The 16,229-nt window shown below is 59.2% G+C and overlaps 1 protein-coding gene across 3 annotated transcripts in view; it reads right to left on the bottom strand.

Moving 5' to 3' along the window:
- Positions 1-3,957: 3,957 nt before the first annotated feature.
- Positions 3,958-16,229, bottom strand: part of LARS2 (leucyl-tRNA synthetase 2, mitochondrial) — a gene marked incomplete at both ends in the record, with an annotated part of 77,197 nt that continues 64,925 nt past the window's right edge. For all 3 annotated transcript variants that reach the window (XM_080715225.1, XM_080715224.1, XM_080715226.1), the window contains 7 exons: positions 3,958-4,137; positions 6,564-6,691; positions 8,876-8,987; positions 9,468-9,545; positions 12,667-12,836; positions 13,559-13,741; positions 15,048-15,148. In XM_080715225.1, coding sequence (XP_080571351.1) covers positions 3,958-4,137; positions 6,564-6,691; positions 8,876-8,987; positions 9,468-9,545; positions 12,667-12,836; positions 13,559-13,741; positions 15,048-15,148 — 952 coding nt within the window. The remainder of the gene's footprint in view (positions 4,138-6,563; positions 6,692-8,875; positions 8,988-9,467; positions 9,546-12,666; positions 12,837-13,558; positions 13,742-15,047; positions 15,149-16,229) is intronic.

Genomic DNA, 16,229 nt, shown 5'->3' with positions numbered 1-16,229 from the left:
GACACCTGAGCCAGTGAGGAGGGCACCAACAAGAACACAGACAAGTACAGCTTCACAGGTCAGGCACAACTCTGAAAACAAAGCCTGTCCTCTGTGACCGGGGAGCCGGCCGCGCCAGGCTCAGAAGCTGCTGCCGCCGTGTGTAGCCAGGGCGCGTGACTGAAGGCAGCGCAGAGGAAGTGGGCAGAGGCTGTGACGGTCCAGCCTGGCCCCCACGCCCTCTGGGACTCCGCCTCTCTCTGCTCTGCAGCTGCTGAGTCTGGGCAGCCCTGAGAGCCAGGGAGCAGACAGACCACTGGAGACTGGGGGCGGGGCGGGGGGGCTTGCTTTTTTTTTAAGTTTGTTTGTGGTACTAGGGACGAACCCCAGGGGCATTCTACCTCTGAGCAACACCCCAGCCCCATTTTTCATTCTTTATTTTGAAACAGGGTCTCACTGAGTTGCAAAGGGCCTAAGTAGTAGCTGAGGCTGGCCGCAAACTATGATCCTCCTGACTCAGCCTCCTGAATGCTGGGATTACAAGTGTGTGCCACCATGCCAGGCTCACGGGGGCTTGTTTCAGCAGCACATGGGCTATTCATTAGCTGGTAACGAGAGGGATGTTTAGTGCTGGCAATGACTGTTTGACAATCAAGACAGGAGCAGACCACGAGGTGTCACAGGAGATGCTGGAGGGCCTAAGGACCACACTAGCACGTCTGCCTGGGGATGTCTGCGGAGGGCGAGGATGCTCATGGTTGGGGCAGGTTCCAGGCGGGCTTGCACAGTGGCAGTGCAGCAGGCTGGAACGCGGCTCTGCCACCCTCCCGTGTGGTCCTGGGCAAGGCGCCATGGTAACTGGTCCCCAATAAAGGGCAGGTGTTCTTACTGCTGCTGCAGGCGGGAATGACTGACAGGCCGCAGCGCCTGTCCCGGCATGTGGTGTTCACATGCAGGAGCCGGAGACCCAGCCTAGGGCCGGGGGAGCAGGGATACATCATAGTGTCGGGCACCAGAAGGCCCGGCTACTGCCCCCAGGCCCATGATCCCTCCCTCCCTCCTAGAAACAAAAGAACCCGGGGCGGGGTCTTGGCTTATGTGGGTTTTCCCCAAATCGCCCATCTTGATGTTTTCTCTACCTCTGAAATATTTCACAGCCAATAAAATCTAGAAAATGCAACTAAGTGAACAGGAGACAAAACCTCAGAGGACTCTCACCCAGTGCTCCATGGATAAATGTCCTCTCCCCTATGCTGTAAGGGTTGGACTTAAAGGCCGGGCTCGTGCTGTGCGTCTGCGGTTCCTGAGAAGCTCCTCCTTTCCGGTCGTCAGGAGCCCCCGCGTCCTGGCCGCTCCCAGGGTGTGCGCCAAGGAAGGCCCATGGGGCTTCCCAGATGGCTTTTTGTCTCAGCTTTGGTCGCTTTTCTCGTGCATGGACTTTCTTCACTCATTTTCCCAAAATAAATCACTGTGACATGTGCCTGGACCCGCCTCTCCCCGGCGCTGGGCAGGAGCCTTCGTGTCCAGCCCTCCGGAACCGGCTCCTGGCCTTGCGTGCTCGACCTGCCCCTGCAAAGGGGGCCATGGCAGTGAGCGTGGATGTTCAGACAGTCCTTCCAGGAGAGCCCAGCCAACTCTGTTCAAAAAGCCAATGCCTGGCTGACATTCACCAGGCTGTCGGACACCCGGGGAGATGGGGAGTCAGATGAGGGGCCAGGGATGTGGCCGGGCAGCGTCAGCAGGGCCGGAGGATGTGGGTGTGGGTCCTGGGACAACTCGTTAGCTGTGAAAACTGGGCGCATCTTTGGACCTCAGAGCCTGGGTTTCTTTGAGAGAACAGTTCTTCCCCCAGGGCTTCTGGGGCGAATTCAGTTTTGACCTAATCAAGGCGGTCAGTAAAGACTGAGTTTATCCCTACCCCGCCTACTGACCCGGGGCTCTTGTTCCAGCTTAGCTTCCACGCCCTGGGAGTTCTTGCTGATGCAGGGGTGCTGGAATGTGATGGCCAGTCACTGCTCTGGCTGGAGAATGTGCAAAGCGCGTCCTACCCTCCTTTCATTGAAGACCCTCGGCTCACCCTGGAAACGCAGAGACCGACAGGCAGAAGCTCCCCTCCTGCCAAGCGCGCCACGGCACTGTGCACCTCTGGTCAGCGCCACAGCAGCGCCTGCCCTGGGCTCCGGCCACCTTCCTTTCTGGTTCTAGGCTTTCCCAAGGCCACGTCAACATGACTGGGCCCTGGGCCAGGCTGAGGATTGTGAGAGGAAGGACGCATTGTGTTCAATGCACCTAGTAACCCAGTGGTCTCAGGTTCACTGCCTGTACGATCTTGCAGAGGGTGTGTGTGTGTGTGTGTGTGTGTGTGTGTGTGTGTTGCTAGGGATCAAACCCAGAGCTCTGGACATGCTAAGCACTCGCTCTACCACGGAGCTACACACCCACCCGGCTTGTAGAGGGTTGTTTTTGTTTTGTACTGGGGAGTGAACCCAGGGGTGCTCTACCTCTGAGCTGGCCTTTTTTTTTTTTTTTTTTTTTTTGCTTGAAACAGGTCTTGCTAAGTTACCAAGGGTCTCAGTTGCTAGGACTGGACTCAACCTGCAATCCTGCTGTCTCTGATCTCAGTACTGGGGTCACTGGCACTTGATACCACACTTGGCTCCTCTTTAGAGTTTTCAAGATCCCTGATGCCCAAGCTACACTGCACATGGGCATGGGGGCGAGGCAGAGGAGTAGACCTGAGCTGAGCTGAGAGCCCGCAACTCAGCTGCCAGCATGATGCGCCCCAGTCACTGTTGCCTGTGCAGACAGCAGGCCCAGAGCTTCTCTGTAGGCTTCTGTGTGGAGTTGGGCCGCAGCCACGGTCGCTAGCGGTGGCGGAGGGCCTCCATCTGCTCCCGACTGACTATCCCAACATCACAGACGCGTCCAAAGTGACATACATTTATTACAGTGGAAAAGTTATCATCTGCAGTGCAGGGGCCACGTCCAAGCAAGGTGGCAACACAGCTTGCTTTCTTTCTTTTCTGTGGTGCTGGGATGGAAACCAGTGACATTCTACCTCTGAGCTACACCCTCAGCCTGATTTTATTCTTTTTAATTTTTTTTTTTGATGGTACTAGGGTTCCTGGAAACCCTTCTACCTCTGGGCTACACTCCCAGACCTATTTTTATATTTCTATTTGGAAACAGGGTCTCTTAGCCCTGAACGATCCTCCTGTCTTCACCTCCCAAGCACGGGGATTACAAGCGTGCGCCACCACGCCCGGCAATTTTTTTTTTTTTTAAACAGGACCTAAGTTGCTGAGGGGCTCACTGAGTTGCTGAGGCCGGCTGTGAACCTAGGACCCTCCTGTCTCAGCTTGGCAAGTACTGGCACGACAACCGTGCGCCACCACGTCCAGATCAGACAGCACCCCAGCACCATACAGAGCCAGGGTCCGCCTGTTGCTGGCTATCTCTATGGCTCCCTTGTGGTCAGCCGTCTTCCTGGTCAGACACAGGGGCTGCGTCCACCACGGGCCTGAGCCTTCACTCTGCGGGGCCACAGTGGGGCCCTGAGGTTGGGGCCAGCTGCCCAGAGGGGGACGCTCCAGGCACGGCGAGTCCCCTGCGGAGGGTGGTCACGACGCACACCCCGGTCGCACTGGGAAGTGGAGCTCTGCCCAGTTCCTGCGGGGCTCCATGCCTCAGCTGGCGGGTGGGGAGGGGGAAGAGGCCGGCGCTGGGCCGGGAGTGGAGAGGCGCGTGCGGGCCTCCGCACCGCTGGTTCTGGCTCTGCGCAGACTCGTGAGGTCCCAGCGTCCTGCTCCTTACGCAGGGCCCCCGAATGGGCCTCTGAAGGCCAGGCAGAAGCGCGCTGCTCCCCCACCTGGAGGCTCGCCTCGTGCACATCCGCCCTCACCCCAGTTGGGGCCGCTGTCACAGGATGAAGGTCAGCTTCCAGGGCGCTTTCTCTTCCCTGCCCAGGGCCTGGACGGCTCACTCCTGCACCAGGAAGTTGATGAGGGCAGTCCTGGGAGACAGGAAGGCCTTCCGGATGCTTCTCCCCTGCAGGAGCCGGGCGCCTAGCTCGCTCTGGAGAACCAGCTCCTGGACTTTGTCCTGGTCCCTGGCGACGTGCTGGGGCACGAGGATCTTGCCGCAGGCTTTGTTGTTGATCTGGGAGGAGAAAGCGAGGCAGCGATGAGGAAGGATGCGGGGAGCGTGCAGGCCGCCCGCCGGCTGTAGGAGGAAGCACAGGAGGCCAGGAGGAGGCCAGCAGCTGCCTCCAGGAGCACGATGCAGCCAGAGGCAGGCGGAGGCGCACCCTGCAACAGCTGGCACCGCGGCCACACCTGGGCGTTCCGGGAAGGACGTGGGAACACTAGCAGGAGGTGCTGGCTGTTCCCGGGGGAGGGGTACTGCTGGTCCCGGGGATCAGCCCAGGTCCAGATCTGGGCCAGAATGGGCTGTCCCTGGGATCCCCTCTGGCCCTGCGTGCAACCTTCAGCCTCTGAGGACTGGGGTCAGCCACCGTGCCTGGCGGAAAGGTGTTTTGCAGACTGAGACTCACACGCAGGACTCCTGGCTCCAAGCTTCGTGCCGCCCTGGAGCTGCAAGCTCCGTGCATGTGTGGCCTTCATCCCTGGCTGCCACCTGCGCGCTCTGGTATCCACAGTCGGATACAGGCACGGGAACAGGGCGCAGCGGAGCTGACTGCGCTCCCAGCTTCTATTCAGGTGCCGGGGGGTGAGCCCCGCGGGCGGCCCGAGGCAGCCCTCCCAGGCCTGCTCCGGGTCCTCGGGCTGCAGGTCCAGCCGCTCGTTTGTAGGTTGGGCCTGCATTTCAGCGTTCTTCTAACACTAGTTCACTAATGATCACACTCAACGTGGTGATATTCCACACAAACTCGTGATCGCTCAGAAGGACGTTTCCACAGATGGGCGCCCACGCTGGCGCTTCTCAGGTGTGTGGAGGATGTTCCTGAGGGTCCGTGGGCAGTCGCTTCTCACAACACGATGCTTTGGTCCTGAGGACTTGGGTGAGGCCTCCAGAGCTACCCTGCCTTCCCCCTGGGGTGCGGTGGGCGGCAGGGGACTGAGTACCAGGGCTGGAGCAGTGCTGGGCCCAGGCACAGTGCCCAAGGCTGGGCCCGGCCGGCCACCTCCGCCCTAAGTCCCCTCAGCCCGGGGTGGGTCTGACTGTGATACTGGCCATCGCTCTCTTTCTCTTTCAGTACTGGGGATTGAAGCTGGGGTGCTCTGCCTCTGAGTTACAGCCACAGCCCTTTCTAAAACGTGTGTGTGTGGGGGGGGATACTGGGGATTGAGCCTTGGGGCACTCTAGCTCTGAGCTACACCCCAGCCCTATTTCATTTTTTATTTTGAAACAGGTCCTAACTTGCTGAGGCTGGCCGCAAACATGCAATCTTCCTGTTGCAGCCTCTCCAGGGCTGGGATCACATGCGTGTGCCACCATGCCTGACTCTAAATTGCCCAGGATGGCCTCAAATTTGTGATCTTCCTGCCTGAGACTCCCTGGTGGCTGGGACTACAGGTGTGCATCACCATACCTAGCTCCCTTTCCTTCTGTTCCTTCCTGTTCTCTCCTGGGGCTTCAAGCCCCACGAGCGCCGGTCCTGTTTGGTTTTGAGGCCCCAGAACCTGTCTGGCGCACAGCAGGCCCATCACAGCGGCTGGAGATGACTGAGCAATGCCGGCCAGGCCACTTGCCACGCTGAGCCTGCTTCCTCAATAGAAAAGAACACTGACGCCCGCCTTGGAGGGCGCCGGGGGCCAGGTGAACACTCTGGTGGACATTACCTGGCCCCATGCTGCTGCTCAGGAGACAGTGTGGACAGTCCACCCTACCCTCTTCCCTCTCAACCACAGCAGCAGATTTAAGAGATACTATTAAATCTGCCTCACATTAAACATAGCCAATACACAAAAATTACAAAGTTAAACTCTAAGGGAGCATTTCCTACCCAAAAGGTCTAAACAATTGACTACTACTCTTTTTTTTTTTTTTTTTTTTAATGTGGTACTAAGACTTGAACTCAGGGGCATTCTACCACTGAGATACACCCAAGCCATTTTTATATTTTGTTTTCAAAACAGGGTCTCACTAGGTTGCTGAGAGTCTTGTTATCTTGCCGAGGCTGTCCTCGAACCTGTGATCCTCCTGACTCAGCCTCCCCCGTCCTGGGAGTCCAGGTTTGTGCACCATGCCTGGCCTACTCGTGTATTTACAATGATCCAATTCACCAAAAAGAAACAAGAATTTCTCGTCTGAATGACAAAATCAGGAGGTGCCCTGCACACCAGCTGCTTCTCTGTGCTGCCCTGTGTCCAGCAAGAGCCCCAGCAGGCCCCGCAGGCCTGTACAGCAGGACGGCTCGCCTGCCCCGCGGCAGGCCCTGGGGCCAGGATAGCTCACTTTCACGTGCTCTGGTCCCAGTGAAGACCTGGAGCCACGGCCAAGGGCTGACGGGCCTCTGCACTCCGCGCCCGCTGGGCCGGTTGGCTGAGCTGGTTCAGCAGCCGCAGGCAGGACGGGGACCTGCCCAGACCCACCCCGGCCCTGGGGATGAGGGAGATGCTTACCAGAACGGCCATCTGCACCTCGTCCGGCTGCTGGAGGGACTGTGGGTCCACGGAGGGCCAGGCCTGCAGCAGCACGGGGGCATCCCAGGCATGGTGGGCACACAGTTTCTGGGGCACCAGCGCCAGGCCTGCAAGGCAAGGCCAGAAGGCTGGTCAGCGCACACATGGTGGCAGCCAGGGCAAGGGGACTGACCGGCAACCTGCTGGGGCCTGGGGAGATGGCTCTTTAGCCTGCGGCCACAATGCACAGACACCTGCCAAGGCACCAGGCTCCAGCAGCTGCGCAAGCCCGGACCCTCCCTCACTGCCTTCTATAGGGCCTGGAAGGTGACTCGAGCTGGGTGTGTGGCGTATGCCTGTCAGTCCAGGACTCAGGAGGCTCACAGGTTGGAAGCCAGCCTCAGTAATTGAGTGAGGCCCTCTGGAACTTAGGGAGACCCCGTTTTAAAATAAAACATAAAATAGGGCTGGGAGTGTAGCTGGGATAAAACGTCCTCGAGTTCAGTCTCCCAGTGCCAAATAAAATCAAATGAAGAAGAAAGAAGGGGGCTCTCAGGTTTCAGCACGACCTTTCTTGCTGGCTTCTTGGTGGCCAGCCCTCCTCTGTGGGACACAGGCCCATGACCTAGGACCCGGTAACAAACCCTGAAATCAGGAGCCAAAGCGAGCCGCCCTCCTCAGGGGCTGTCCCCAGGCACTGCGGCCCGGACATCCAGTCCAATGCGGGCATCTGGTCCCTGAGATGCAGATGTGCGCGCCAAGTGAGAGCTGGCCTCTGTCCTGCGCACGAGCTCTCGTCTTGTCTGGGAACGGCTGACAGCTCCCAGGCCTCGGGTCCCAGGCCTCCCTGAGCGGCACTGGTCTTTTCTGCTCCTTCGACCATCTTGACTCTCGGCAGCACCAGGGATTCTTTGTCGTTGCCGGGCACACGCGTGCCCTCATGTGGCAGGCCACATGAGGGGAGCCAAGGGGCTTGGGGGCTGAGCGTCATTGGCATAAAGGATGCAGGACACTCCCGGGCGCCGCAGGCTCCGGTGGCTTGGGCCCTCGCTCTTCTCGGTGAACCTGTGTTGTGCCTAACAGGCATGCCTTTTGGCAAAAGCAGAAGACTCCTGCTCGCTCCTCAGGCCTTCACCTAAAACTCCTATGTGGATGTGGGGAGCCACAGAAGGGAGGCAGGCCTTCCTCCCAGCCAGCTGGCCGGGTGCTCGCCCCGGGACCCCGCCACACTGGGAGCCTCCAGAGCCTCCGCGTGGAGGAAACCCAGGCGGGTTTGTTTGTGCCCACTTGTCCACAGGTCTGCTGCTGTCTCCCTTGCCCGTGGCCATCCCCGACTTGGCCCGAGCTCCTCCGCCAGCCCCCTCCCGGGCCCCTCCCGGGCGCTTCTTCTCTTGTTACCACATGAGACTTGGGTCCTTACCAACTGCGTGGTGCTGGGGCCCGAGCCCAGGCCTCAGGCCTGCTGACAGCGCCCACATGTCGAGGCGCACCTCGCTGGCCATGCCGGCCATTTAACGAGGAGAGCTGTCACGTCAACGGGCTGCGAGCTGAGCGCACTTCGGACAGGCTATTTCTGGAGACATCTGAGGACTCCTGAGCGCATGCCTGCTTGCCTGCCCTGCGGGGCCTGACCCAGTCCCAGTGAGGGTTTACATGAAGGGCTTGCTTCTCTCTGAGCCAGCAGCTCTCCTGACGTGGAATTCTTGGGGCTGCATGGTCAGGCCTGTTATGGTGCCTCATTTAGCAATAGCACTGGGAGCAGAGGACAGAATCCAGACGCCCTCCAACTGTAAACGAGGGCCAAACATGGGCTTTCATCCCAGGGGTCACACAAGGCCATCACGTGGCGTGGCTGCCAGGAGGCCAGGCCTGGGAGGGGATGTTCTGCAGTGCCGTCAGCCTGGCGTTATCTCAGGGAAGCTTTTTCTCTCTGTCAGCGGCGATCTTACAGAAGAAGAACCGGGCCAGGCGACAGGACAGTCCCTGAGCGCAGATGCCAAGCATGGGACCTTGGGGCTGAGGACATCTGAGCCCCAGTAATATCCAAACACAGGCTCTGGTCGGGCGTGGTGGTGCACGCCTGGAATCCCAGCACTTGGGAGGCTCACAGGTCCAAGGACAGCCTCAGCAAGCAGTGAGGTTCTCATCAACGTAGTGAGATAAATAAAAATAATTTCATTTCAAAATAAAAAATTTAAAAACAGGGTTGGGGGTGTAGCACAGAGGTAGAATGCCCCTGGGCTCAATCACCAGTACCACCCCCCAAAAAAGAAAGAAAACAAGAGGCCCTGGCACGGCAGGGCGACACGCACCTGCCCAGAGCTCCGAGGTCAAGTGGGGGGCCATCGGGGCAGCCATCAGCAGCAAGGCACACAGCGCGTCCTCAAACTCGCGGCTGTGGAGGACGACTCTCTGAGATGCTTGCTGAGGAAGACAGGACGAGAAGCCGTGCTAAGTCGGTGGGCAGCGCGGGCCGGCCAGCGACCAGCGGAGGAGAGCCTAGCTACCCCTCTGCCCAGGACAGACCACGTCCCCGTTCCATCGGTATCACAGGCAGCGGCGGTGGCAGAATTCTTACCCCCTTTACTACACAAGGAAATGGGGCCCGGGGTGGGGCAATCAAGCCAATGTCTTCTTGTTTGTGGGGATTAACCTAGAGACATTCTACCTTCCAGTCACACCCTCACCCTTTTTATTCTGAGACAGGGTTTCACTAAGTTGCTGACACCGGCCTTGAGCCCACGGTCCTCCTGTCTCAGCCTCCCAGGTACTGAGATTCCAGGTGTATTTCACCTGGCTAAAATCCGTAAGAGAGCAGAGCCGCCTGGAGTAGGGCGCTGTGCCGCTCTGGGTCCACCTAACCTTCCACCTCCCTCACTACCAGTGAAGAGGACGGCCTCTCACCAGCAGGGCGCCCGTGAGCCCCATCAGCTGAGAGATCACAGAATTCAGCGCGAGGTCCTCTGTGAAGTGGGCGGTCACCTGTGGACAGAAGCCGAATTAGTCACTTCATTCAAAATCTGTTTCCCATGCCGGGCGTGGTGGCGCACGCTTGTCATCCCCGCGCTTGGGAGGCGGAGACAGGAGGATCGCGCAGGTTCGAAGCCAGCGGCGCTGGCATAAGAGACCCTGTTTCAAAAAAATATATAAAAATAGGTCTGGGAGTGTAGCCCGGAGGAAGAAGGGCTTCCAGGAACCCCAGTACCACAAAAAAAAAAAAAAAAAAAAAAAAAAATCTGTTTCCCAGAAAAACCTGAATCATCAAAAGAGTGAAATTAAACAAATGCAATTGAAGGTATTTATACACATATTTTTTCTCTCAAAAAATTACTATTGTTCTCAGCACCGCTATTTCTTTATTCAGAGCCAACGCTATTTCCACTGACTTCCTCCACTGTTTCAGACCGTCCCCATCCCATGTGATGAGCAGCGTTGGTTCTCGGAGGAGGTGGTGGGTTTTTTGCTTTTTTGGTGGTGCTGGGGAATGAACGCAGGGGCATTGTGCCTCTGATCTACTTTTATCTTTTGTTTTGTAACCGGGCCTCTCTACACTGCTGGGAGAGTCTTGCCAGGCTGCTGAGGCTGTCCTCAAGCCCAGGACCCTCCTGTCTCAGCCTCCCCAGTACTAAGACGGCAGGCTTGCGCCACCACACCTGGCCCATAGGTGTTAAGGAAGCAGTGCTGGCTGTTTGAACAGGAGGCAGGGCCCACCAACCAGGAAGCACGGCAACACCAGCAAACGGAGGTGGGGGAGGCCAGGACTTCTCCAGGGCTGTATGCCTTAAACTCACGGCAAAGGCTAGGCGTGGCAGCTCAGGTCTGTAATCCCATACTTGGGAGGCTGAGACAGGAGGATCGCAGGTTTGAGGGCAGCCTCAGCAATTTACCAAGACTCTCAGCAACCAAGTGTTTCAAAACAAAAAAATAAAGAGAGCTGGGGGTGTAGCTTGGAGGTAGAACGCCCCTGGGTTCCATTCCCCAATACCACACACACATACTAAAAAATAAAGAAACAAAGGAAGGAAAGAGGAAGGAGGGAAGGAGGAAGGAGGGAGGAAAGGAAGGTGCTCTCAGCGAAGGCTACTGGACAGGGCGCAGGTCGGCTTTGTGTCTTGAGACGCGGAGCCCGTGTGAGGCACGGCAGGAGGCCCCGGCGTCTCCGTGCGGAGCGCTCCTCATTTCTGCCCGTGGCAAGAATATAAAACAATGTATCTTTACCAGGCCAAGAGTTTCCACTTGTTGAGATGATCCAAGTGTATTATGTGACAGAAGAGAAGGACCTGCCGGGGCTGGAGAGAACGCGTGGGATGAACCCAACTGCTCGGCGCCGCGGATGGAGTCCACCTGGGAGGGAGGCAGGGCCCAAGGCGCGGCGCCACAGGGCCACTGCAGGCCTCGCGAACCGGACGGAGGACAGCCTGCGCCATCACTGTCCTGGGAAACAGAGTCCAGGGGGGCCAGCCTGGCTGCCCCTCCAAGCCCGAGCCAGCACATCTTCTAGTTCAGAGCTGGGGATGAAACCCAGGGCCTGGCACGGTAGGCAAGCGCTCTGCCACTCGGCCACACCCCTGTCCTTTTATATTTTATTTTGAGATAGAGTCTCACTAAGTTGCTGAGACTGGCCTTGAACTTGTGATCCTCTTGTCTCAGACTCCTAAGACTGGAATTAAGGTGTGCACCGCCATACCAGGCTTTATATTTTATTTTGAGACAGGGTCTTGCTAAATTGCCTAGGCTGGCATTGAACCTACAATCCCCCTGTCTCAGCTTCCCAAGTACTGGGATTATAGTTATGTATCACCATGACTGGTCTGAATCAGTACACCTTAAGGGGGGAATAAAGCCAGCCTAAGAATTTGGGGGCCAGGTATCCACTGAACAAATGACCTCAGCTTTGTAAACACCTCGAATAACTCACAGGGACGTGGTGTCCCCGAGCCAGCAACAGGCAAGTCCCTGTTCTGCCAGCGCCGGGAAGCCTGGGCTCGAAGCCACTGTATGTGACTGTCAGCAGGACCTCCGCCCTCTCTGGGTCTCATCCCCTCTGTACGGCGAGAAGGCGTCGGAGACGTCTCTGAGGCCCCTCGGGATTCTAGCACAGCGTCTGCAGCACGTCACACTGACCCAGTGACTGTTCCCCCCGGGCGTGTCCAGCATGTCCCCATGGAGCAGCAGGTCCCCATGCTGACGGGCAGCTGGGAAACGGTATGGGAGCCGTCTCCCGGGTGTCGCTTCTGCTAGACGTGTGTCTTGGGAGAACATCCAAAGCAGCAGGAGCAATTCACCAAGGTGAGCAGGGCCACCCTGATGAAGCAGGAAGGCGCCCCTGACAGCCACGCCTGGCAAGAGTCAGGGCCGGACTTGCCCAGACACAGGCGCCCCCGACGGCCACCCCTGAGCAAGGGCTGGGCATACCCAGACACAGGCGCCCCCGACGGCCACCCCTGGGCAAGAGTCAGGGCCAGGCATACCCAGACACAGGCACCCCCAACGGCCACCCTGGGCAGGGCTGGGCATGCCCAGACACAGGCACCCCCAACAGCCACCCGTGGCAGGGCCAGGCATACCCAGACACAGGCACCCCTGATGGTCACCACTGGGCAAGGGCTGGGGCAGGGCATACCCATACACAGGCGCCTCTGACAGCCACCCCTGGACAGGGCTGGGCATACCCAGACACAGGCGCCCCCAATGGCCACCCCTGGGCAGGGCTGGGCATACCCAGACACAGGCGCCCCCAACGGCCATCCCTGGCAGGGACAGGCATACCCAAACACAGGCACCCCTGATGGCCACCACTGGGCAAGGGCTGGGGCAGGGCATACCCAGACACAGGTGCCCCCAACGGCCACCCCTGGGCAAGTGCCGGGGCCAGGCATACCCAGACACAGGCGCCCCCAATGGCCACTGGGCAGGGCCAGGCATACCCAGACACAGGCACCCCTGATGGCCACCCCTGGGCAGGGGCCAGGGCCAGGCATCCCTAGATAAAGGCGCCCCCAACGGCCACTGGGCAGGGCCAGGCATACCCAGACACAGGCGCCCCTGATGGCCACCCCCAGGCACTCCCGGTGCAGGCTCCCGAGGGCCTGCGCCTCCTGACCTGAGTGACGACCGCGTTCCGGTACTCCCCCAGCCTCCTGGCCTCGGCTTGGTCCTCGGTCTGCAGCAGCTGGGGCTGGGGATCCTTCCCAGAAGCCCTGGCCTCGATGAACCGGGTGACCACGGCCCACAGCCGCTGCTGCCACCTCAGCACCCCAGGGAGGGCGTCGGCTGCAGTTAGAGGCAATGGGACAGAGATAGACAGTGCTCATGAGGATGGTGGCCCTGGTGATGGCCAGCAGGAAGAGCGTCCGCCGGCTGACGACCCCTCCGTGCCTGCGTCCTGCCACCCTGGCACCTATGGTGGGACCAGGGCTGACTCCGAATCTAGGCCCCCTCCCGAATGACGGACGGCGGGCTCCTCAAAGCGCCGCGTGCCGCCCCGCCAGGGCCCTGGACGCGCAGCGAGACCGGCAGCTCCGTGCCTGCTCGCTTGTGGTGACTAAATGCCATGGAAGCCCGCGGTGGCGCGCCCGTAATCCCAGGACTTGGGAGGTGCAGGCATTGCCGGCCGGGCCCCCAGGGTTTTCTGCACTGGTGAAGACATGACCGGCTCTAGAAAACCCTTCAGGGCAGATGGAGAGGAAGCCGTTGTCTCCAGGCCACAGCCTCCAGCGTGGGCCGCACGGACCTGCCTGAGGACGGCAGCACAGGCGCAAGGCAGGTCCCGGCCGGCGGCGTCGGGCTGGGAGTCTGCATTTGCAACCCACCCGGCAAAGCACCCGAGGCTCACGCGGCACGGTGTCCGAGGAGCGGCACGCGGTGCGCACCGCTCCGGCGGGTGGCACCAGTCCTGGAGCCCTCCACCGCAAGCGGAGGCCGTTCTTCCCCGGGCTCCTTCAGAGCCCAGGGCAGGTGAGCAGGGCCCAGGCCGGGCAGCGGATGCCACTCACTCTTCACGTCCCACAGGACGTCCTTCTCGGGAGGGGCGGCAAAGAGGAGGTAGAGCCGGATGGTGTCGATCCCGTACTGCGCCACCACGGCCTCGGGGTCCACCCCGTTGTGCTTGGACTTGCTCATCTTCTCCCACGTCACCTCCAGCGCCTCTCCGGTCTTCGCGTGGACAGGAGCAGGGCCTAGATGCCGAAAGACCGCACGGGAACGCATGGATTGTGAACGGCCTACAGGAGCCGAAGGCCGGAGGAGCCGCGAGCGAGAGCCACGGGAGAGCAGGAGTCCGCGACACGCCGCCTCCTCGCCCCCGGCACCATCCTGAAACAGGCTTATTCATTCTATTTTATTTCTTTTACTTTTTATTTTGAATCAGGGTCTCGCTCAGTTGCTGAAGGTCTTGCTACATTGCTGAGGCTGGCCTCGAAACTCGGATCCTCCTCTCCTAGCCACCAGCATCACAGGAGCGTGCTATCATGCCTGGCCTATTATTTATTTACTTATTTATGTATTTGTATTTTGGTACCAGGGGTGGAACCCAGGGGCATTCTAGCCCTTGAGCTTTTTATTTTGAAACAGGGCCTCACTAAGGTTGCTAACCATCTTGCTAAATTGCTGAGGCTGGTCTCAAACCTCTGGTCCCCTTATCGCAGGCTCCCAAGTGCTGGGCTTACAGGGTTGTGCCACCATGCCTGCTTATTTTTTATTTTCGAACAGGGTCTCCCTAAGTTTCAAGGTTGGCCTCAAACCTGCAATCATCCTGTCTCAGCCTCTTAAGTACTGGGATTGCAGGCGTGAGCCACCACGCCCAGCTTGCTCTCCTGGGTCTTGTGTCCTATGGCTCAGGTTTCTCACGGTGCCCTGAGTGGCCCCCCTTTCTACTGCCACAAGCCCATCTGTGTGCTGGGCAGACACACCTGATTGCCACCGAGGACCTGGCAGGTGATGCTGGAGAAAGGGTGGAGACACAGGAGGAGAGGGCCTGGGAGGGCCAGGGGAGAGGGTCGGGGGCCAGGGGAGAGGATCGGGGGCCAGTGAAGAGAGTCAGGGGCCAGGGGAGAGGGTCGGGGGCCAGGGGAGAGGTTGGGGTCCAAGGGTCAGGGGCCGGGAAGATGCTCCAGGGGAAGCATGGTGCTGTGTGCTGGGAGCGGGAGATGGAGGTCCCAAGGGTCTGAAGTGTGTCTCTAGGCTTTGCCGGGAGAATGTCAGCCTGGAAGAACATCTGGTCTGTCCTTATCTGGGCTCAAACTCGAGCTGGCCAGGTGACACTCAAGTAGACGCTGTGTCACGTACAAATAAGACCCCCAGGGAAGCTGGAGACTGTGCTGGGTGTGTGAGCGGGTTGGAGGGGTACACCGCCAGACCCCAAGTGGCCTGCACAGGGCCCAGCCCGCAGTCCCGCCCGCTCGCCCGCCCAGGGCAGCCGTGTGCTGGCCGCACCGTGCTGGGCTGGACTCGCCCTCTGCGTACCCACATGGCGGGGCTTCTTACCCGTGAGGTCTACGTCCTCTCTCTGCAGGTACTGTCCAGACGGAAGGCGGAACGTCTGCCCCTTGATGAGGCCCTGAGCCAGCAGCTTCCGGAAGGGCTCCCTGAGGGAAGGGAGGAGGAGAGCTGGGGGCGCCAGGCGAAGCGCCAGGAAGTCAGCACCGCACCCGCACCCACACCTGCACCCGCATCCTACTCACTGAGGCAGAAACAACTGGCTTCATGGGGTAAGCTGGCCAGTGATGACAATGGCCGCTCACAAAGCCCAGCCCCAACCAACAGCTCCTCCTAAGCGCGCACATGGGAGGGTTTCTCTCCACAGCCCTGCTTCTCGCTGGCTCGGCAAGGTGGGACGAGCCGAGGCCCCAGGGGTCGGCCCACCGCCCTGCTTATTTTACTGAGGCAGGGGCTCACCAAGTGGCCCAGGCTGGCCTCGATCTCGTGACCCGCCTGCCTCAGCCTCAGCAGCTGGGTTACAGGTGTGACACCCTACGTCGCACCCTTACTGGATGAGGAGTGAACCCGAGAGTCCTTTGAGAGGACAAATTGAGGTGGGCCTTCATACGGAATAGCCTTTCCTTTTTATTAAATATCATTTGGTTTATTTCCCTTTGACTCCATATAAAAGAGAAACTAGAAAAACTACTGTGCTATTGATTCCAATAAGTCATCTTGAGGTTTAAGGGAGGACTTGAGTTCTTGCATTTATCAGATGAGGGGAAATGCAAAGAAGGATATTAATACAAACCCCGTCACCGAGTACATCACATTGAAATTTGATGAGATTTTCTGGGGCTAGTACTAAATTTGTGAATGTTAACAGGGTTTGAATCTGAACAGCGTTTCAAGGTGTGTTCTTATGAACCCAATTCAGCCTTGGCACGTTTCAGCAAGAGCCATGGCAAACGTGCAAGCGCCAACGTGCGCGCAGCTTTGTGTCGACGCGCACACACGGGCTGCAGTGGGGTCTCTGTGAGCGCCACCAGCGGCACACATGCCCCCCAAATGCCAGCCCAGAGGTACCCCAAGTCCACCCCCACGGTGGGTGCAGCCTTCTAGTCAGGGGCTCCACACCCGGCGAGCTCCCCAGGCCCAGCGGGAGCGCTGTCAAGGCCCTCGCCAGAGGACTCCGATCGACCCCACACCCCCGCCCTGGCTGGCCACTCTGCCCAGCCCCTCCCTCGA

The sequence above is a fragment of the Muscardinus avellanarius genome, assembly GCF_963383645.1.
Source record: "Muscardinus avellanarius genome assembly, chromosome: 18".
Lineage (NCBI taxonomy): Eukaryota > Metazoa > Chordata > Mammalia > Rodentia > Gliridae > Muscardinus > Muscardinus avellanarius.
This window is presented reverse-complemented; position numbering and strand designations above follow the sequence as displayed.